Source organism: Chlorocebus sabaeus, chromosome 16, assembly GCF_047675955.1.
Source record: "Chlorocebus sabaeus isolate Y175 chromosome 16, mChlSab1.0.hap1, whole genome shotgun sequence".
In the NCBI taxonomy this organism is placed as follows: Eukaryota; Metazoa; Chordata; class Mammalia; order Primates; family Cercopithecidae; genus Chlorocebus; species Chlorocebus sabaeus.
In genome coordinates this window covers 4,697,857-4,718,711 of record NC_132919.1, presented here as the reverse complement: position 1 = coordinate 4,718,711, position 20,855 = coordinate 4,697,857, and the positions used below count along the sequence as shown (strand labels likewise).

At 53.3% G+C, this 20,855-nt stretch overlaps 1 protein-coding gene across 1 annotated transcript; it reads right to left on the bottom strand.

Moving 5' to 3' along the window:
- Positions 1–747: 747 nt before the first annotated feature.
- Positions 748–17,332, bottom strand: PLD2 (phospholipase D2). Its single transcript, XM_008009955.3, has 25 exons — positions 17,198–17,332; positions 16,542–16,651; positions 16,310–16,440; positions 16,007–16,149; positions 15,220–15,325; positions 15,063–15,128; positions 14,873–14,931; positions 14,641–14,733; positions 14,395–14,547; positions 13,465–13,614; positions 9,257–9,340; positions 9,036–9,114; positions 8,159–8,269; positions 7,812–7,982; positions 7,007–7,133; positions 6,700–6,818; positions 6,495–6,608; positions 5,930–6,034; positions 5,639–5,727; positions 5,417–5,530; positions 5,210–5,259; positions 4,799–4,933; positions 4,434–4,587; positions 2,397–2,511; positions 748–1,538 (listed from the first exon to the last, which is right to left on the bottom strand). Exons 2-25 carry the CDS (start codon positions 16,648–16,650, stop codon positions 1,314–1,316), a joined length of 2,802 nt encoding a protein of 933 aa, XP_008008146.1. The 5' UTR covers position 16,651; positions 17,198–17,332; the 3' UTR covers positions 748–1,313.
- Between the last annotated feature and the right edge of the window lie 3,523 nt (positions 17,333–20,855).

The following is a 20,855-nucleotide window of genomic DNA, read 5'->3' as shown; positions in this document are numbered from 1 at the left end:
TTACCATTGTTACCAGTGACATTCTCTCTATATACCTCTCCTGGAAGGTAACCATTCCCAGTCTGGTATGTGCAATATGCTTCCATAGACCTTGCCATGTTTTCCGCCTCTTCCCTCTGGAGCAGGGCCATCCAGTAGAATCCCGTACAGTGATGGAAATGGTATATACTTGCACTGTCCAATATGTTAGTTACTAGCAGCAAATGGCTACTGAGCACTTGAAATGCAGTTAGTGTAAGGGACTAATTTTTTTTTTTTTTTTGAGATGGAGTCTCGCTCTGTCGCCCAGGCTGGAGTGCAGTGGCGCGATCTCAGCTCACTGCAACCTCCGCCTCCCAGGTTCCCGCCATTCTCCTGCCTCAGCCTCCCGAGTAGCTGGGACTACAGGCACCCGCCACCACGCCAGGCTAATTTTGTTTCTGTATTTCTTGAACAAGAGGCAGCCTCTCCAGGTCCTTCTTGGAGCATCTCCCTCACCTGTGGTTGTGACAGCAGCTCCACAGTTCTCCAGGTGCCCTGGCTGGGCCCTGCCCATCCTTCTACCCAGGCAGCACTGTGTCAACACCTTCTCCTCTCAGAAGCCAGGTGACCGAACTCCCGAAGCCATGGATAGGTAGAACAGAGGTAGAGAGAGGAGAAAGAAGAAAGGAGGAGGGTGGAGATAAGATGAAGAGGACTGGTGCCCCGTGTGAGCAGGGACGGGAGGCTGGACCCAGTGCTTAGTTCCTCCAAGGAAGACGCATTAACCTTTTCTACACTTTTATTTATGAAATGCTTATTGAACAGATACAAAGTTAGTGTCAGCAGGCTGGTGGAGGGAGTTAATATGCACTCCTTCCTTCCCCTGGTGGGGGCTGAAGCCAGAAGTGGCTTTATCCTTCCCTCCACCTTGGCAGCAATTGGGCTGGGAGAGGCCCTGGGACAGGGAGGGGGTTCAAGGGCAGGAGGAGGAAGGGAACAATGGGTCGTAGGGCCTGGGGCAGAGCCCCCTTCTCCTGGAATAAGAGGTTTGACCCTGCTCGCCCTGGCAGGAGCTGTGCTTCTCCTCTGCAGCATGGAGAAGTGGTTTGCACTGGGCAGCAGGGGGGTGAGCTTCTCTGGGCCTCTCTCCTGCCTCCCCAGCCCAAGGTTGCGAGTGTCCTCTTCAGCTATTTCTCATGTAAGGGTCCTCTGTGACACCTCTAATCCCGTTCAGGGATGCCTGCCTTCCCAGATCTCGCAGGGCACTGCCCTTAGTCCCTGGGCTTAAGGGGTAGGCAGCCAGACCTGGTGGGGCACAGCAGCTGGTGACCTCTCCCCGACGGGGACCTCAACTATGTCCACACTTCTAGGGGGATCATGCCCTCCTTGCTACCCAGCGGGGGCAACAAAGACTCGTCCTCGAGGAACTTGAGGGGGAAGTGGACCAGGTGGCCCTGGACCTGGGTGAGCTCAGACCGAGCCAAGGGAGGACTGACGGTGGCCAAGGGCTCCACGGCCACATACTCCCGGAGTGTCCGCAGGGAACGCGTGGCATTGGTCGGTAGGCAGCGGAAGATCTGTGGGCGGGGGCACGGACGCCAATAAGGCTTGGGGAGACTCTCCCAACAATCTAAGTCCGACTAGGCTCAACCCCTTCCCCCATACCACCTCTCCACACCCCCACTGACCCTGGGCCTCTCTCTCTTTTTTTTTTTTGAGACGGAGTTTCACTCTTGTCGCCCAGGCTGGAATGCAATGGTGCGATCTCAGCTCACTACAATCTCCACCTCCTGGGTGCAAGTGATTCTCCTGCCTCAGCCTCCCGAATAGCTGGGATGACAGGCACCCACCATCATGCCCGGCTAACTTTTGTACTTTTTTTTTTTTTCAGACAGAGTTTCGCTCTTATTGCCCAGCCTGGAGTGCAATGGTGTGATCCTGGCTCACTACAACCTCCGCCTCCCGAGTTCAAGAGATTCTCTTGCCTCAGCCTCCTAGTCACACCCAGCTAATTTTTTTGTATTTTTAGTACAGAAGGGGTTTCTCAATGTTGGTCAGGCCGATCTCGAACTCCTGACCTCAGGTGATCCACCCACCTTGGCCTCCCAAAGTGCTGGGATTATAGGCGTGAGCCACTGCGCCCGGCCAATTTTTGTACTTTTAGTAGAGATGGGGTTTCGCCATGTTGGTCAGGCTGATCTCGAACTCCTGACCTCAGGTGATCCGCCCGCCTTGACCTCCCAGAGGGCTGGGATTACAGGCATAAGTCTCTGTACCCGGCCTGGGCCACTAAATCTCTTGATAGCAAACGCCCCCAGGCCCTCATCCCCCTTCCGAGAATGAGTGTGTGGTGGGGCTTCTCTCCATCCTACCCTGAGCAGGATAATGCACACATTTCCCCAGGCCACTCTCCCCCTCCCCTCCCAAGTTCCCACCTGCTCATAGATGTTGGCGTTGCTCTCAGCTGTGTCTTGCCACAACTGGAAGAAGTCATCACAGACGGGGTCTCGGAGATCCAAGTCTGGCCGGGTATTTGCTCCAAGAATCACACTATGGGAGAAAGGGGTCCCAGCAGGGCCAGATTAAGATCCTTAGAGAACTTGAATGCCAGAAAAGTTACATCGTCCCTACTCAGGTAATTCAAAATTGGCTGGGCGCAGCGGCTCACGCCTGTATTCCCAGCACTTTGGGAGGACGAAGCCGATGGATTGCTTGAGCTCAGGAATTCAAGACCAGCCTGGGCAATATGGCAAAACCCCATCTCTACAAAAAAATATAAAAATTAGCCAGGCGTGGTGGCATGTGCCTGTAGTCCCAGCTACTTGGGAGGCTAAAGTGGGAGGATCACTTGAGCCAGAGAAGTCGAGGCTGCAGTGAGCTGTGGTCACACCACCGAACTCCAGCTGGGTGACAGAGCAAGACCCTATCTCAAAACAAATAACAAATAAACAAACAAACAAAAACAAAACAAATGCAATATAAAATAGTAAAATAAGTATAAAAGAAGCCAACAGAGTTCTGATTTGTCTTGACTTTGATGACTACCTTGGTGTTTTAAAAAATTATTTTTATTTTAAATTTTCTTCTTTTTCTGTTCTTTCCCCAATCCTCAGAACCTATGAAAATAATTACTTTTTTTTTTTTTTTGAGATGGAATCTGGCTCTGTTGCCCAGGCTGCAGTGCAGTGGCACCATCTCCGCTCATTGCAAACTCTGCCTCCCGGGTTCACGCCATTCTCCTGCCTCAGCCTCCTGAGTAGCTGGGAGTACAGGCGCCCGCCACCACGCCTGACTAATTTTTTTGCTTTTTTAGTAGAGACGGGGTTTCACCGTGTTAGCCAGGATGGTCTTGATCTCCTGACCTCGTGATCTGCCTGCCTTGGCCTCTCAAAGTGCTGGGATTACAGGCGTGAGCCACCGCGCCCAGCCAAAAATTACTTTTAAAAGATTTTTTTTGGTGGGATGCAGTGGCTCACAGCTGTAATCCCAGTTATTTGGGAGGCTGAGGCAGGAGAATTGCTTGAACCCAGGAGGCGGAGGTTGCGGTGAGCCAAGATTGCGCCATTGCACTTCAGCCTGGGCGACAAGAGTGAAACTGCGTCTTAATAACGACAACAACAACACAACAACAACAAATTTTTTTCATGCCCAGGTACAGTGGCTCACACCTGTAATCCCAGCACTTTGGGAGGCTGAACTGGGCAGATCACCTGAGGTCGGGAGTTCAAGACCAGCCTGACCAACATGGTGAAACCCTGTCTCCACTAAAAATACAAAAAATAGTCGGGTGTGGTGGCACAGGCCTGTAATCCCAGCTACTTGGGAGGCTAAGGCAGGAGAATCACTTGAACCCGGGAGGCAGAGGTTGTGGTGAGCTGAGATCTCGCCATTGCACTCCAGCCTGGGCAACAAGAGCAAAACTCCGTCTCAAAAAAAAAAAAAAGATTTTTTCTCATTTTTTTTTTGGTGTTCCTGCTTCACTGACACTCTAAACTGATTAGTCTGCCTATAGATTTATTTTTTTGTTTTGTTTTGTTTTTTTTCTGGAGGCAGAGTCTCGCTCTGTCACCCAGGCTGGAGTGTAGTGGCATGATCTCGGCTCACTGCAACCTCTGCCTCCTGGGTTCAAGTGATTCTCCTGTCTCAGCCTCCCGAGTAACTGGGATCACAGGTGCCCGCCACCACGCCCAGCTGATTTTTTGTATTTTTAGTAAAGACGGGTTTCATTATGTTGGCCAGGCTGGTCTTGAACTCCTGACCTCAGGCAATCCACCCACCTTGGCCTCGCCAAAGTGCTGGGAAGTGCTGGGATTAGAGGCGTGAGCTGCCGCGCCCAGCCTTGCCCATTGAGAACCTAGCACTACCTCTACCTCTGGCTCTGGAAGTACCTATGCGGTGCTACCTCTTGTCCTGCTCAAAAGGCAGACGCCCCCATCTCCCTCCCACCCTGTGGCACCCTGCCCCAGCTCTACCTGAAGCAGTGCTTCCGAAGACTCAAGGCAAACCTGCCCGCCTGATACTCCACCCCATTCATGAGGGATGGTTCCATCTCTGTGTCCTCGATCAGCACGGCCAGCTCACTGTCCCGCTTCCCCAGCAAGCTCCGGTCATTGATGTTTGCAGAACCTGGGGTGGATGTGGGGCACGCTGTCTGCTTGGGGCCAGGGCACTCCCCCCAGTACCCCATCCCCTCTACCAAAGCACTGGCCTGCAACACTCCTTCTTGGACCCTCCACCCCTACATGAGCCTGAGCTGCAGTCTCTGTCATCCCAGCCTCTCATCTCTTTGCCTGTCCCCGCACCCTCTCCCTGCCAGGGGCCCAGATCCGGCACTGACCGATGATGACTGTCCGGTCATCTGCGATGAGCATCTTGCTGTGGATGTAGATGAGCTCCGAGACGGGGTGCCCGCCCAGCTCTCCGTGTGTACGAAGCCCGCAGATGGAAATATAGTCCCGCCATGCTGTCCCCACTGCATACAAGAGACGGGGTGACAGGAGGGGAAGTGAGGGGAGAGGCGGCTCTGTGTGCAGACAGGGCCCTGTCCCACCTCCTCTCACTCCAGAAGCTCTTCCTACATAGAGTCTGGTCTCTCTACTTCTCCCTGCAGTGGAAGGCCAGCTATGGTCTGCGTAGCCTCAGAGGCTCACAGGAATGACAGCCTCCTTCCCCCACCCCCAGGCCTCCAGCGCCCCAATCTCCCTCTCCCAGGGGTCCAGGGCTTGAGCCCCCAGCCCCCAGCACTCACTGGCTGCTTTGAGGCGATGCAGGATTGAATACTCCCCACGACACAGGGTCCTGAGAGAAAAGACAGAGGGAGAGAACTGGAGGCTGGCAGAGGGGAGGGGAGGTCGGGAGAGGTAGCACTCCTTTAAGGCCCAGGAGGAAGGGATCAGGACAGAATCAGGAGGGGGACACGGGTGGGATGGGGCCATTGACAGCCCTGGGGGGTCACCTGTAAGTAAAATGCAGAATGGCCTGAATGGAGTTGCCACCACCCGTGGAGATATCACCCTCGAAGCCAGGGAGTAAGGGCAAAAGCACGTAGACACGGAAACACTGCCCCTGTCTGGGGAGAGGGTGGAGTCAGAGGTGCAACTGGTCCCTCCAACTCCATCCCCTGCAACTGGGCTCAGACCACACCCACAGTCCCCACCTTCCTGACAGTCCACCTTACTTGTGGGCCTTCAGGATTCTGTCCACAATCTCATCGCCCACCTTGTTCAGAACCGTCCGCCCATCTGAGCAGCTAATGAAGAACTGATTCTGGGGCAAGAACCAGAGACAGACATCAGCAGCCTAGCCCCTGGCGCTGTCCTCGGCCTCCAGCCCTGGTCCCAGGCTCCAGGCGTCTGCTTCTGCTCCGGGCCCAGCTCCACCAACCCTCGATGACTGACTCCACTCATTCCCCAGGTCTCTCTCCTGCGACATCCCTTCTATGCTCTCCCCCACCTCCTCCCAGTCAGACCTCAATGTAGAGGAAGTGCTGGCTCTCCTTGATGGTGTGGAGGTAGGCGTTGAGGATGGAGTTCTCCAGAGTCCCTGCTGACCAGCGGTCCACTGACCGCAAGACCTAGGGAATGGTGAATGCGATGTGCTTCTTTTCATTTTCTTATTTTATGTTTTTTTTTAGACAGAGTCTCGCTCCCTTGCCCAGACTGGAGTGCAGTGGTGTGATCTCAGCCCACTACAACATCCACCTTCTGGGTTCAAGCGATTCTCCTGCCTCAGCCTCTCTAGTAGCTGGGACTACAGGCACACACCACCATGCCCGGCTAATTTTTTGTATTTTTGGTAAAGATGGGGTTTCACCATGTTAGCCAGGATGGTCTCGATCTCCTGACCTCGTGATCCGCCTGCCTCGGCCTCCCAAAGTGCTGGGATTATAGGCGTGAGCCACCGCACCCGGCCGTGATGTGCTTCTTAACCCCAGGAGAGGACAGTGTAGGGGGCTCTCACACCAGGGAGAGTGGGTTGGGGTGTTGGGCTGAAGGAGACAAAGGTGGGGAGCTGGCTGAAGTGGGGGGCCTCACCTGCACAGTGGTGCACTGCCCCCCTGGGAGCGTGAAGGGGAGCTGGTTGGCAGTGCTGGTAGACTTGGGAAGCAGGTAGAGGTACGTGGGAGTCTTGTACTTGGCCTTGGTGGTCTGAAGTGGAGGGATGGCAGAGTCAGCAGGAGGTGCCAAGCTGTCCCTGGCTCCCTCCCTACCTCCGGCCCCCACCAGAGGGAAGGAGCACCTTGGTGAAGTTCCAGCGCTGGATGAAGTGCCGGGCGAGGTCCCGGGCAGGTAGGCCGTGGACGACCACCCCAACGTCCCGCCATGGCATCCGAGGGGTCGTCTCCCTGTCAATGAAATCTGCGAGGTCCCGGGAGAGTCAGGGGAGACGTCAGGGCTGGACTCCTGGGGACACTTGGGGCAGGGAGGAGGAGCCTGCCAGAGGGAGGGCTGTACCACCCTTGACCCCTCATCCCATCCTCAGTACCAGTCCCAGCTTCTGACCCTGCTCTCAGCTCTCTGGGGTTTTGGCGGGTGGGAGGCTTCACCTTCGAAAGGCCGGTCGAGCTGCACCCAGTCCTTGGTGATAAGATTGCTGTAGTCCTTGCCCAGCCAGAAGAATTGGTTGTGAGAGAGGTCTGGGGTGGCCGGCGAGTCTGGGCACGGGGTGGGAGGCTGTAGGGGGAACACACCCAAGCCAGGGGCAAGGGGAAGTCATGGGGCTGTACAGAGCCAGGGCCAAAGAGAGGAGCACTGAAAGAGTGAGAGAGACGGAGAGGAAGAATGAAACAGAGGGTCTGATTCCCCAGTCCTCCCCTCCAGCTGCCTTTGACACTTTTAGAGGAATGGGGTGATGGTCAGTGAAATGGGGAAAGGACTGGATTACAGCCCTTTTTTTTTTTTTGAGACGGAGTCTCGCTCTTGTCACCCAGGCTGGAGTACAGTGGCACGATGTTGGCTCACTACAACCTCCGCCTCCTGGGTTCAAGCGATTCTCCTGCCTCAGCCTCCCGAGTAGCCCAGATGACAGGCACCCGCCACCATGCCTGGCTAATTTTTTGTATTTTTAGTAGACACGGGGTTTCACCATGTTGGTCAGGCTGGTCTCAAACTCCAGACCTCAGGTGATCTGCCTGCCTCGGCCTCCCAAAGTGCTGGGATTACAGGCATGAGCCACGGCACCTGGCCGGTTATAGCACTTTCAAAGTGGGTTGTTGGGGTCCCAGAAAGTTTGAGGAACCCTGAGGTGGGCAGGGCCTGGAATGACTGAGGGGGTAAGGCTGGAGCCGGGAAAAGGTGTGGATTGAGCTTATCTGAGTTTGGGGGTGCTCAGGAAGGCCTCGGGGGGATTACCTGGGAGGCAGCTGATTCAGAGGAGCCTCCAAGGTCAGTCAGTCGGTAGTGCAGGTCATCCCAGCGGCCATAGGCAAGGTCCAGTCCCCCCAGGAATGCTACCACTTGGTCCACCACCAGGAGCTTCTCATGATGGGCCCACAGCGTCACTTGGTCTGGGTGACGCATCACCTGAAGCAGGCAGGGAGGGTTCATGAGGTGGGTTTAGGTGAAGGAAAACAGGAGGTACTGGGAGGGAGAGAGGAAAGATGGAAAGATGAGACCGTCAGGAAGCAGGAGCACTGGGGGCGGGGACAGTGTGGGGAGGAGGGCTGTCATGGGGGAGGGTCTCTGAGGCCCAGAGTCACCTTTATGTTGGGGTGCAGCAGCATCAGTGCCCTCTTGCTATAGCCACTGTTGATGCCCAAGGCCAATTCCACTTCCTTAAACAGCAGAATGGACACGCGGACACCCTCCTCCTGGTGGTGAGTTGGGGAATTAGATCCCAGTGCCTCTCCCAGAGTTGCCCCTTTCCACACTCCCAAACCCTTTCTACGTGTGTCCCTCCAGCCTGTCTGGAGATCCTAGAGGCTCTGCCACATATGCCCTGCTTTGCTGATTGCAGCAGACTTAGACTAAATGTCATCTGTGTGCTCACCCACTCACCCATCCACATATCTATCCACCTACCCACATATCATCCATCCATCTATCTTCCCAAGCATTTACTCATCCCTTTATCTACCATCTATCATTCATCCATCTACCCGCCTACCCTCCTAGCCCTCCACCTTTCCAACTCATATCCTTCCATCCATCACCCTTTCTGTCCTCTATCCATCCACCTGCCCACCCCCCCTGCAACATCCATGCATCCTTCTTCCTGTCCATCAACACCACACATGCCCCCCCCATGGCAGGTACTGTGCCTTGTAGTGGAACAATGATATTAACTAGTCCAGTGAAAGAGATAGGCATGTACACCCCCAGATAACACAATAAACTATTATGTTTACTGGGAGGGAAGTCTCTGCCAGGTGAAGGGAGCATGAAGAGGAAGGTGTCAGTTCTCCTTAGGGCAGAGGGAGAGGGCGGAGGTGATGTCTGACAGGCGCTGGGCCAGGATGGGCACATTTCCCTCCCCTGAAGCCTCAGACTCCCTATCTTCTCCCACGCTGCAGCCCTGCTAATCAACCTCCACCCACAGGCAACCCCCTCCCCCTGCAGCCTGACGGCTGTCCTCACCGCCTTTCTCTTGAGCATAATGTCCAGTCTCCAGTCATCTGAATGGGCCGGACGCTTCAGGTAAACCTCAGGACTCAACCTGGGATTCAAGGCAGTGGATTAGGGGCAAACAAAGCCCCAGACCACCAGCCGCACCCCGCTTCTCCTCCTTCCTCCGAGGAATACGCTGACCTGCCCCAGGCTCTATCCTGCCCCGTCTTGTTGGGGCCTTTCCCACTCACCACCAGTCTGTGATGAAAATCTCCTCTTGAGCTCGAAGAATGGCATCTGCCACAGCAGCAAAGTAACCTGCCCCATTCACAAACCTGGGGGGAGGCCAAGCCAAGGAGGTCAAGGGAGTCAGAAGCCAGAAAGCTCTGGAGAGTGAAGATCGGAGGACAGTCATGGGTCAGAGGTGACAGCAAGGTCAAAGATCAGGAATGATCAGAGAGCACAAGCGGTATCAGACACATCAAAATAGTGTTTGCCCATATACGCTAAATACAAATAAAAATTACAAAAAGACACAACAACCTAATCAACTAAAGAATGGGAGGATTAATACATCATACATAAAGAACACCAATAAGTCGACAAGGAAAAGTCACATGAGCCGACTGAAAAATGAGCAAAGAGTAAGAACTGACAGTTCACAGAGAAATTAAAATGGCCAGTTGTGGCAAATGATGTTCAGTTTCACTAGTAAACGAAGAAGTTAAAATGAGGCCGGGCGCGGTGGCTCAAGCCTGTAATCCCAGCACTTTGGGAGGCCGAGACGGGCGGATCACGAGGTCAGGAGATCGAGACCATCTTGGCTAACATGGTGAAACCCTGTCTCTACTAAAAAATACAAAAAACTAGCCGGGCGAGGTGGTGGGCGCCTGTAGTCCCAGCTACTCAGGAGGCTGAGGCAGGAGAATGGCGTAAACTCGGGAGGCAGAGCTTGCAGTGAGCTGAGATCCGGCCACTGCACTCCAGCCTGGGCGACAGAGCGAGACTCTGTCTCAAAAAAAAAAAAAAAAAAAAAGAGGTTAAAATGAAATTACATTGAAAAATCCATTAGATGGGTAATAATTAAAATCATTAGTAACATTCAATATCAGCATATTAGCATATCAGAATGTTATTCAATATGCTGGGGAATATTCAGTATGCTGGGGAAGTGGGTATTCTCATAGACTACGGGAATATAACTTTTAGGAGACAATTTGGCAGTATCAAAAAAAAAAAATATATATATATATATATATAGCTTTTTTGAGATGGTGTCCGGTTCTGTCACCCAGGCTGGAGTGCAATGGCACGATCTTGGCTCACTGCAACCTCTGCCTCTTGGGTTCAAGTAATTTTCCTGTCTCAGCCTCCCAAGTAACTGAAATTACAGATACCCGCCACCATGCCTGGCTAATTTTTGTATTTTTAGTAGAGACGGTTTTTGCCATGTTGGCCAGGCTGGTCTTGAACTCCTGACCCCAGTGATCTACCCGCCTCGGCCTCCCAAAGTGCTGGGATTACAGGCATGAGCCACAGCGACTGGCCAGCAGTATCAAAATATTAAATGCACATAGCTTTTAATATCATTAAATATGCACAGTAATTTTACGTCTAGGAATACAACCTACACAATGCTTAGGCAAAGATCGTGTTCATCGCATTGTGTGTAAAAATGAAAAATGGGAAATAATCTAAGTGTCTAATCTCTCACACATGTATTAAGTGAAAAAATAAGTCACAGAAGAGGGTGCATGATCTTATTTATGTTGAAACAAAAGTAACACGTGCCTGCACATGTGAAAATATGTAGGAAGGCCAGGCGAGGTGGCTCATGCCTGTAATCCCAGCACTTTGGGAGGCCGAAGTGGGTGGATCACTTAAGGTCAGGAGTTCGTGACCAGCCTGGCCAACATGGTGAAATCCCATCTGTACTAAAAATACAAAAATTAACTGAGCATGGTGGTGCATGCCTGTAATCCCAGCTATTCAGGAGGCTGGAGGCAGGAGAATCGCTTGAACCCGGGGGGCGGAGACTGCAGTAAGCCGGTATCATGCCACTGCACTCCAGCCTGGGTGACAGAGCCAGACTCCATCTCAAAACAAAAACAAAAAAACCAACCAACCAAACAAAAACAACCTCCATCCATGACTGCCCTGTGCCTGTGATATTAGCACACGGGAGCCTGTGAGATCAGCTGCCACTGACTCCCAGCCTCTCCTCTGACTGCTCCTCCTCACTCAGTAACAACAATATGTCCTGGTGGTTCCCAAACGCCCTGAGCTATTTCTGTCTTCTCTGCCTGGACTGTTCTGCATTTTCTTTATCTCGTATAGTTGCATGAGGATCAGCAAGTGTACGCTGTTCCCATGCAATCACCAGTCCTATCAAAATATAGGACATTTTCATCGTTCTGGAATGTTCCCTCGTGTGCCCCGTTTGATTGCCCAGACAATCTTTTCCCCATACCCTGCCACAGGCAACTGCTGATCTGATTTCCATCGCTGTGGATCGGTTTTGGCTGTTTTAGAAGTTTATAGCCGGGCGCGGCGGCTCACGCCTGTAATCCCAGCACTTTGGGAGGCCAAGGCAGGTGGATCACAAGGTCAGGAGCTCGAGACCAGCCTGGCTAACACGGTGAAACCCCGTCTCTACTAAAAAATACAAAAAACTAGCCGGGTGAGTTGGCAGGCGCCTGTAGTCCCAGCTACTCGGGAGGCTGAGGCAGGAGAATGGCGTAAAACCTGGGAGGCGGAGCTTGCAGTGAGCTGAGATCCGGCCACTGCACTCCAGCCCGGGTGACAGAGCGAGACTCCGTCTCAAAAAAAAAAAAAAAAAAGAAGTTTATAGCCAGGCGCGGCGGCTCCCGCCTGTAATGCCAGCACTTTGGAAGGCCAAGGCAGGTGGATCACAACGTCAGGATATTGAGACCATCCTAGCCAACATGGTGAAACCCTGGCTCTACTAAAAATACAAAAATTAGCTGGATGTGGTGGTATATGCCTGTAATCCTAGCTACTCGGGAGGCTGAGGCAGGAGAATCACTTGAACCAGGGAGTCAGAGGTTGCAGTGAGCCGGGATTGTGCCACTGCACTCCAGCCTGGCGACAAAGAGAGACTTCATCTCAAAAAACAAACAAACAAACAAAATTAGCTGGGTGTGGTGGCACGCGCCTGTGATCCCAGCTACTTGGGAGGCTGAGGCAGGAGAATCGCTTGAACCTGGGAGGTAGAGGTTGCAGTGAGCCGAGATTGTGCCACTGCACTCTACCCTGGGCAACAGGAGCGAAACTCTCTCTTTAAAAAAAAAAAAAAAAAAAGTTTATATAGGCCAGGCACTGTCCCTTATGCCTGCAATTCCAGTGCTTTGGGGAGGCCGAGGCAGGAGGATCCCTTGAGCCCAGGAGTTCAAGACCACACCTGGCTAATGAAAAAAAAAATTATTTTACAAAAAATTTAAAAACTTAGCCGGGTGTGGTGGCATGTGCCCGTCGTCTCAGCTACTTGGGAGGCTGAGGCAGGAGGATCATTTGAGCCTGGGAGGTCGAGGCTGCAGTGAGCCACGATCACACTACTGTACTCCAGCCTGGGTAACAGAGCAAGACACTGTCTCAAACAAAAACCATAACAAAATTAATATTGTGTCAGTCTCTGATTTAAAGCAAAACTACCTCAGGATCACTACCTCCTAGAAAGCTTCCTGATATCCCTGCTGGGTCAGGTACCCCCTGTCTGTGCTTGTTACCTTCTACCTGTCACCAGTATGGCAAGTTCACATTGTTTTATGATTTGATCACCTACTTCCCTAACCCAGAGAGGCCTGTGTCTTACTGCCAGCACTGCTAGGTGCTTAGAAAATGTTTATTAAGGCCAGGAGTGGTGGCTCATGCCTGTAATCCCAGCACTGTGGGAGGCCGAGGCGGGTGGATCACCTGAGGTCAGGAGTTTGAGACCAGCCTGGCCAACATGGTAAAATCCCATCTGTACTAAAAATGCAAAAATTAGCTGGGTGTGGTGGTGGGTGCCTGTAATCCCAGGTACTCAGGAGGCTGAGGCAGGAGAATCGCTTAAACCTGGGAGGCAGAGGTTGCAGTGAGCTGAGATCAATAGAGCAAAACTCTCAAAAAAAAAAAAAAAAAAAAAAAAAAAAAAAGGAACATGTTGATTAAATGAAGGACTAAATCAGATTTGAGAAGATGATAAAGAACAGAGAGGGTCAGTGTGGTAGAGGAGGTTACAGACATCAAGGGTCAGAAGAGATGACCAAGTCTGAAGGTCAGAAAGGTCAGAGCGAAATCAGAGAGATCAATGTGGTTAAAGATATCAAAGGTCAAGAAGATTAAGGAAGTCACAGGGTGGATCGCTGAGGTCAGAAGGGTTCAGAGGAAATAAAAGAGAGGGTGAAGGACTCAGAGACAGGGGGTCAAGAAGGCCACAGAAGGGATGTCAGTGTCTCACCACCGGGCCAAGGTCCCAGGCCGGGGTGGGGCGTAGCTGTCATGCTGGTGCAGCTGTAGGAAGTCTCTGCCTGGGCCCCGCGCCAGCTCAGTGATCTCTTGGGCCCACCACCGTGCCTGCCGGTAGCTGCTGCACTTGAGAATCAAGGACCTGGATGGGAACAATGAGATGGACCATAAATCCTTGCCCTCCATACATATGATCTTGCCCAGAGACCTCCCCTTTCTTTCTCACTTCCTCCCTTGGTCCCTAATCACAACTCCACAGAGACAGGGCGTGTATGTATCTGCCTTATTTGTTTATTTATTTTTGAGACAGAGTTTAGCTCTTGTCCCCCAGGTTGGAATGCAGTGGTGCGATCTCTGCTTACTGCAACCTCTGCCCCCTGGCTTCAAGCGATTCTCCTGCCTCAGGCTCCCAAATAGCTGGGATTACAGGCCAGCACCACCACGCCTGGCTCATTTTTGCATTTTCAGTAGAGACAGGGTTTTACCATGTTGGTCGGGCTGGTCTCAAACTCCTGACCTCAGGTGATCCGCCCGCCTCGGCCTCCCGAAGTGCTGGGATTACAGGCATGAGAAACCATGCCTGGCCGTATCCACCTTACTCACAGTTGGAGCCTAGTATTGTATCAGCAACCAGTACTGTACCAGGCACTCAGGTTTGTTGAATGAACAAATGAACAAATGGAATTTCCTTTATGTCAGCAGTTCCTTTCCTGAGCTTCTACTAATCCCCTTTCTCTGGGCCCCGTCTCTAAGAGCAGTCCCAAGCATCTGGCTAGACCAGTTCCCTGGTTCAAAACTATGTCCGGATCCCGGGAGGTGGAACAGCCTTCCTCTCTACTGTGGTCTCTCTTACTCAACTCCCAGCAGGGCTGTAGGCTGGCTCACCACTCAGCCGGTGTCTCTCACCCCAGGGAGGCCTCACCTGTGGGAGGTGTCGATCCGCACACCGTACCGTGCCTCCGTGCTCCTTTTCCCCACCTGCACCTCAAAGCCAGGGTCAAAGAGCTGAACAAATGAGATGGCACCCGTCTCGAGGCACATGTACAGCAGGAAGGAGTCCTTCACCACCAGCCACCTAGAGCAGAAGGGCTCCCCGTGTTCCTCTCTGCCCTCACAATTTTATTCCTCACTCCCACCCACTGCCCAGCTGCTCAGCCATAGCCCTTACCTCTTGGACCAGCGATAACAAACTTGGTCTCGGCCACAGCAGGTGAGGCCAGGAACGCGGTGGCCACCTGAGCGCTTCCGGATCGTCCCCTCCCTGTGGGGCAATCAGGAAGAGAGGCTGGATGAGGACTCCAGACCCCCAGCCCACCCTGCACTGCTTGCCCCATTCTCAGGCAGGGAGAAATTAAGAGGGATGTCTATGGATGCCTGGGTGAAGGGGGCCAGACACTCACAGCCCTTTGCAGCCCAGGTCTGGGATAAAGGACAGCTGACTGACTTCCAGGAATTCTGTCTGCAGAGGAAAACAAAAGGCCAAAGGAGACACCTGGCTTTCAGCTCCTCAGACCCTGGAGCCCCTGGCCCTCCTCCCCCTGAGGGTCTGATGATCCTGCTCCACATCTAAAATCAGCTCCTGGACCTTACCAAGGCATGGTAGTTGCGATAGAAAGACATGGTCAAGAGGCGATTGAGGTAATTCTCCAGGTATTTCTAAAGTGGAGATGAGAGAGAGAGAGACAGATGGGACCAGAGCCATTTGCACATCCAATGCCTTCCCAGAGGACCTGGCATCTGGTCCCACCTGCTTGCTGGCTGCATGTCTGGTGGAGCCCTCAGGACCTGCCCGGGGTAGAGAGGGCATCTCTCTGTTGGCTGCATCTTGGGCTGGAGAATAGGCAACGGCAAAACTGTGGAAAGGATGGATGAGGTTCAGATAAGAGCTGGGAAGCTGGGTGCTCTGGTTCCTGAAAACACTGGAGATGGGGCTTGGAGGAAAAGAAGAGGCCTGGAGGTGGCCAGGCGTGGTGGCTCATGCCTGGAATCCTGGCACTTGGGGAGGCTGCAGCAGGTGGATCACTTGAGCTCAGGAATTTAAGACCAGCCTGGGAAACACAACAGCACCCCATGTCCACAAAATATACAAAAATTAGTTGGGTGTGTTGGCTGTGGTCCCAGCTACTCAGGAGGCTGAGGTGGGAGGATTGCTTGAGCCCAGGAGGTTGACATGAGCCAAGATCATACCAGTGCACTCTAGCCTGGGTGACAGAGGGAGACCTTGTCCAAAACAAAAACAAAAACCAAGCAAAAGTCCTAGAGTCTGGCAAAAGGAAGGCCCCCTACCCTGGGAATGGAGACTAGAAAAGGGTGAGGCTGCCAAGAGCATTTTGGGCATCCCGCCCAGCTGAGATGCTGGCACAGAACCATGGACAGGGAAAGCTGAGCAGGGAAAGTTTCCTGGTAACTGGGGTCAGGGGAGGGGCCCAGTGGCCAGAGTTGCAGGGAGGAAAGATTGTGGCCTGGGGGTGAGACAGGCAGAAAGGAGGGTGGGGGGCACCTGCCCTCTACAGGCCTCAGTCTGATCCCCTCACCGAGCCAGAGGGAGCAGACTCATCAAGACTTTGTGTCTCAGGAGGTCCCGATGCAGCTCCTGAAAATGACGGAACTTCTTCTTGGTTGTCCAGGTAAAGTCGCCGTGAGTCAAGCGGACAGAATACAGAGTGCAGGTTCCCACCTAGGGGTGTGAGGAACTGAATGGATGACCCCTGTGTTGAGTCCCCGCCTCCCCACTCTGGCCAGCTCTCCCTTTCCCTCTTCCCTGGGGCCAGCACAGCCACCTTGGATCCATTCCGGGCCGCCCTCCCTTTCCCCCTCCCTGGGGCCAGTCTGGCCACCTTGGATCCGCTGGTGTATCTTTCGGTGCCCACCACCTGGGCTGTGACAGGGACCCCAGGTGCGAACACCAAGGGGTGCACTTTCAGAGGCTGAAGCTCATAGATGGCCAGAAACGGGTGCATCCGGTCGGCTGGGAGGAAAGAAAGTCGAGGAGTGTAGACCCCCACAGGCCCCAGCCCCCTGGCTCGCCACGCCTCTCCTCCCTGAGGGCCATCCATATTCCCTGTGTACCTGGGTCCTCTCCCTCCCTCAGAGTGTCCACCTCATCGGACTCCATCTGGAGCTGGCTGGAGTCCAGTTCGTCCCCAGTGGGGAAGAGGCTCTCAGGGGTCGCCATCATCCTAGGAATATAGGGAATCCTCAGGGAGGCGAGTTGCCCTGCAGCACCCGCCCCCCATCCTAACTCCCGCAGGTCCTCCATCTCTTCCAGGTCCTCCTCTTCCCCCACGGACTCCTGACCTCCCGCTGATGACGACCGACCAGTTTGCAACGCCCCACCGACCCCTTCGAGCCCCCATCCGCTACCTTAGTCCTTCATCCACAATCCCAGTCCCACTCCCCGACCCCCGCCCCGTCCCGTAACCAGAGACCCGGGAAACACCCAGCCAGGCCCGGAAGGCTCCGACCTGGGGCAGCACAGCAGCTGCGCGGGGAAGCGGCCCCGGGTGGTCGGGAGAGCGCGGGGCTACGGGGCTTACGCCAGGCCAGGCGGGCCGGGGGCAGGGGTCCAGGCAGGAATGAGGAAGTTATGCGATCCCCGCCGGGGGGAGAAACCCCGAAATCTGAGCGTGCGACTGAGTCTGGAGGCTCCGCAACCCGAGCCCTTTCCGTCCCCGCCCGATTCCCGGGACTGGGGACCCCCGCGCGCCCCTTCCCGGCCGCCTCACCCTAGCAGACGGAGCCAGCGCCCGCGCGGGTTCCCGAGCCAAGCGAGCAGAGCGGAGCCGCAGCCGGAGCCCACGCCCCAGCAGGCCGGGGCGGGGCTGGGGCTCAGGGCCTGCCCTCGGGGGCGGGACGGCCCCCGGCCTCACCTCCGCGGGATTCTCGTCTGTCCTGTCCCGCCCCCACCGCCCTCGGCCCGCCCCGGCGCACCGCCGCCCAGCCGCCCCGCGCACCACCGGGAGCCCGGGGGCTGCCCTGTGCCCTGCAGGGCCGCGGGGCCGCGCAGCTCTCTCGGTGAGACCGGCAAGTGCTGCAAAGCGTCGGGGCGTCCCGCGCCGTCGGTCCCAGCGTGCCCGGCCGCCGCCCGCCGCCCGCCGCCTGCCGCTCGCCGGGGCACCCCGCGCTGTGCGCATCCTTCCGCTCGGCGCCCGCCCGGGCCCCTCCAGCCGCGGGCGCTGCCTCGGCCCCCGGGGGCACGCGCCTCCGCTGCGGGACCTACCGGTGGTTGCCCAGCTCCCAGACCCGCTGCGAGCCACATTCGACCTACCCAGATAGCGTTTGTACCTGGAAGGAATGAGGGCGTAAAAGGCCCGAGGGGTGGTGGCTACAAACCCATTAGTGTATGAAAGCGGGCATTCTTTCATTCATTCACCAAACATGTATTGCGCGCTTACTCCTTGCCAGAAAACTGAGCGTATGGTAGTAAATAAGATGGTTACAGAGCCTGCTCAGCTGGAATTGACAGTCTAGGGGGAAATAAAATTTTTTTCGGGTATTAAAATACAAGATATTTCAATCTTTTTTAAAAAACAGATTTATATTTCTCTTCTTTTGATAGACATGTGTGTTTCCAGTTTCGCCCATTGTTTTAGCTCCTGTAAACATCCCTGTCTTGGTGTGGATAGTTTTCCTTTATCTTGGGTAACTAGGGAGTGGAGTTGTTCGATCATGTAAGTGTATGTTTAACTTATAAGAAACTATCACACGATTTTTTTCGAAATGGTTGTTATATTCTAGATTTCTAAAATCAGTGTATGGTGGTTCCAGTTATTCTATGGCATGGCCAACATTTGATATTCTAAATCTTTAGCGTTGGCCGTTGAATGGATGTCATAGGCACACCATTGCAATTTGATTTGCATTTCTCTGGAGATCAATGGTATTGACTATGTTTCATGTGCTGATTGGCCATTTGTATGCATTCTTTTATAAAGTGCCTATTCAGTCTTTTGCTAATATTTATTTATTTTTTGAGACGGAGTCTCGCTCTTGTTGCCCATGCTGTAGAGCAGTGGCGCGATCTCGGCTCACTGCAACCTCCCCCTTCCGGGTTCAAGGGCTTTCCGGCTAATTTTTGTATTTTTAGTAGAGACAGGTTTCACCATGTTGGCCAGGCTGGTCTCAAACTCCAGACCTCAAGTGATCGGCCCTCCTTGGCCTCCCAAAGTGCTGTGATTACAGGCGTGAGCCACCATCCCCGGCCTTTTGCTAATTTTTTCTTTTCTTTCTTTTTTTTTTTTTTTGAGAGGGAGTTTTGCTCTTGTTGCCCAGGCTGGAGTGCAATGGTGGGATCTCGGCTCACTGCAACCTCCGCCTCCTGGGTTCCAGCAATTCTCCTGCCTCAGCCTCCTGAGTAGCTGGGATTACAGCCACCGGCCACCACGCCTAGCTAAATTTTTGTATTTTTAGTAGAGATGGGGTTTCACCATGTTGGCCAGGCTGGTCTGGAACTCCTGACCTCAGATGATCCACCCTCCTTGGCCTCCCAAAGTGCTGGGATTACAGGCGTGAGCCACCGCGCCTGGTCATAAACTTCTAAATTTTAGGCAAAAACAATCTATAGTGATGGAAATCAGATCAGTAGTTGCCTGTGGCAGGGTGTAGGGAAAAGATTGCCTGTAAAGGGACACGTGAGGGAACATTCCAGGATGATGAGAATGCCCTATATTTTGATAGGAGTGGTGATTGCATGGGAGCATGCACTTGTTAATACTCATGGAACTGTACGTTAAGATGTGTGCATTAAATTGTATGTACATTTTTGCTTCAATAAAGTTCATTGAAAGAAAAACAAGGCCAGGCGTGGTGGCTCACGCCTGTAATCCCGATACTTTGGGAGGCCAAGGTGGGCGGATCACCTTAGGTCAGGAGATCGAGACCATCTTGGCCAACGTGGTGAAACCCCATCTCTACTAAAAATACAAAAAATTAGCTGAGCATGGTGACGCGTGCTACGCGGGAGGCTGAGGCAGGAGAATTGTTTGAACCAGGGAGTCGGAGGTTGCAGTGAGCTGGGATAGTGCCACTATACTCCGGCCTGGTGACAGAGTGAGACTCCGTCTCAAAAAAAAAAAAAAAAAAAAAAAAAAAAAAAAAGACTGTGTAACTTGAGCAGTATGTGTCATCAGCAACCTAACGTTTCCCACATTGTGGTACCTTCGCGGAATGATGAAACAGCCCTTGTACAGCTTTACTTACGGGCACTTAGAGCCCTTGGCTAGGATGCTCTTGACTAGAGGGTCTCTGACTAGAGGACCAGAGCCTCGGCTCTGGCCACCCCAAACTGGCTGAGGGCATCGATGCTTGGGGACATGCTTCAGAAGCTCAGTGTACTGGTTAAAAGAGTAGATTCTGGCTGGGTGTGGTGGCTGATGCCTGTAATCCCAGCACTTTGGGAGGCTGAGGCAGGCGGATCACTTGAGGTCAGGAGTCCGAAACTAGTCTAGACAACATGGTGAAAGCCCATCTCTACTAAAAATACAAAACATGACTGGGGATGGTGGCGGGTGCCTGTAATCCCAGCTAATTGGGAGGCTGAGGCAGGAGAATCGCTTGAGCCCTGGAGGCAGAGGTTGCAGTGAGACAAGATTGCACCACTGTAATCCAGCCTGGACAACAGAGCAAGACTCCATCTCAAAAAGAAAAAAAAAGAAAGAGTAGATTTTGGGGTCAGACTGACTCAAGGTGAGGGTTGTGAGGTGGGCATGGTTCCTACTCTGTACTAACTGCCTGTGTGACCTTGGGCAAATTACCTTGCCTCTCAGTGCCCCCTTTTCCTCATCTGTAAAACCAGGATAGACTTACCAGCAAGGGACTTACCTCAAAAGATCTTTGAGGCTGGGTGTGGTGGCTCACACCTGTAATCCCAGCACTTTGGGAGGGAGAGGCAGGCGGATTGTCTGAGGTCAGGAGTTTGAGACCAGCCTGGCTAACATGTTGAAACCCCGTCTCTACTAAAAATACAAAAAAATTAGCCAGGCATGGGGGCGCACACCTGTAGTCCCAGCTATTCCGGAGGCTGAGGTAGGAGAATTGCTTCAACCCAGGAGGCGGAGTTACAGTGAGCCAAGATCGCGCCACTCAACTCCAGCCTGGGCGGCAGAGTGAGACTCCATCTCAAAAAAAAAAAAAAGATCTTTGACATGATTAAGTGAAATGAGATAACATGTAAAAGTTCCTAGCATTTACCTGACACAGCATCATTAACCAATTACAACCATCTTCATAACAGGGGACAGGAACTATCAGACCATTAACGAGAATCTATTCCCTGGATAATAAAGTTTCTTAGTCTAAAAAAATAGAGTATTCTTTAAAAGTCTACATCTTGGGCACTCCAATTCTCATTCTAAAATACAAACGAATCCCCAGCAGCGTCCAGCC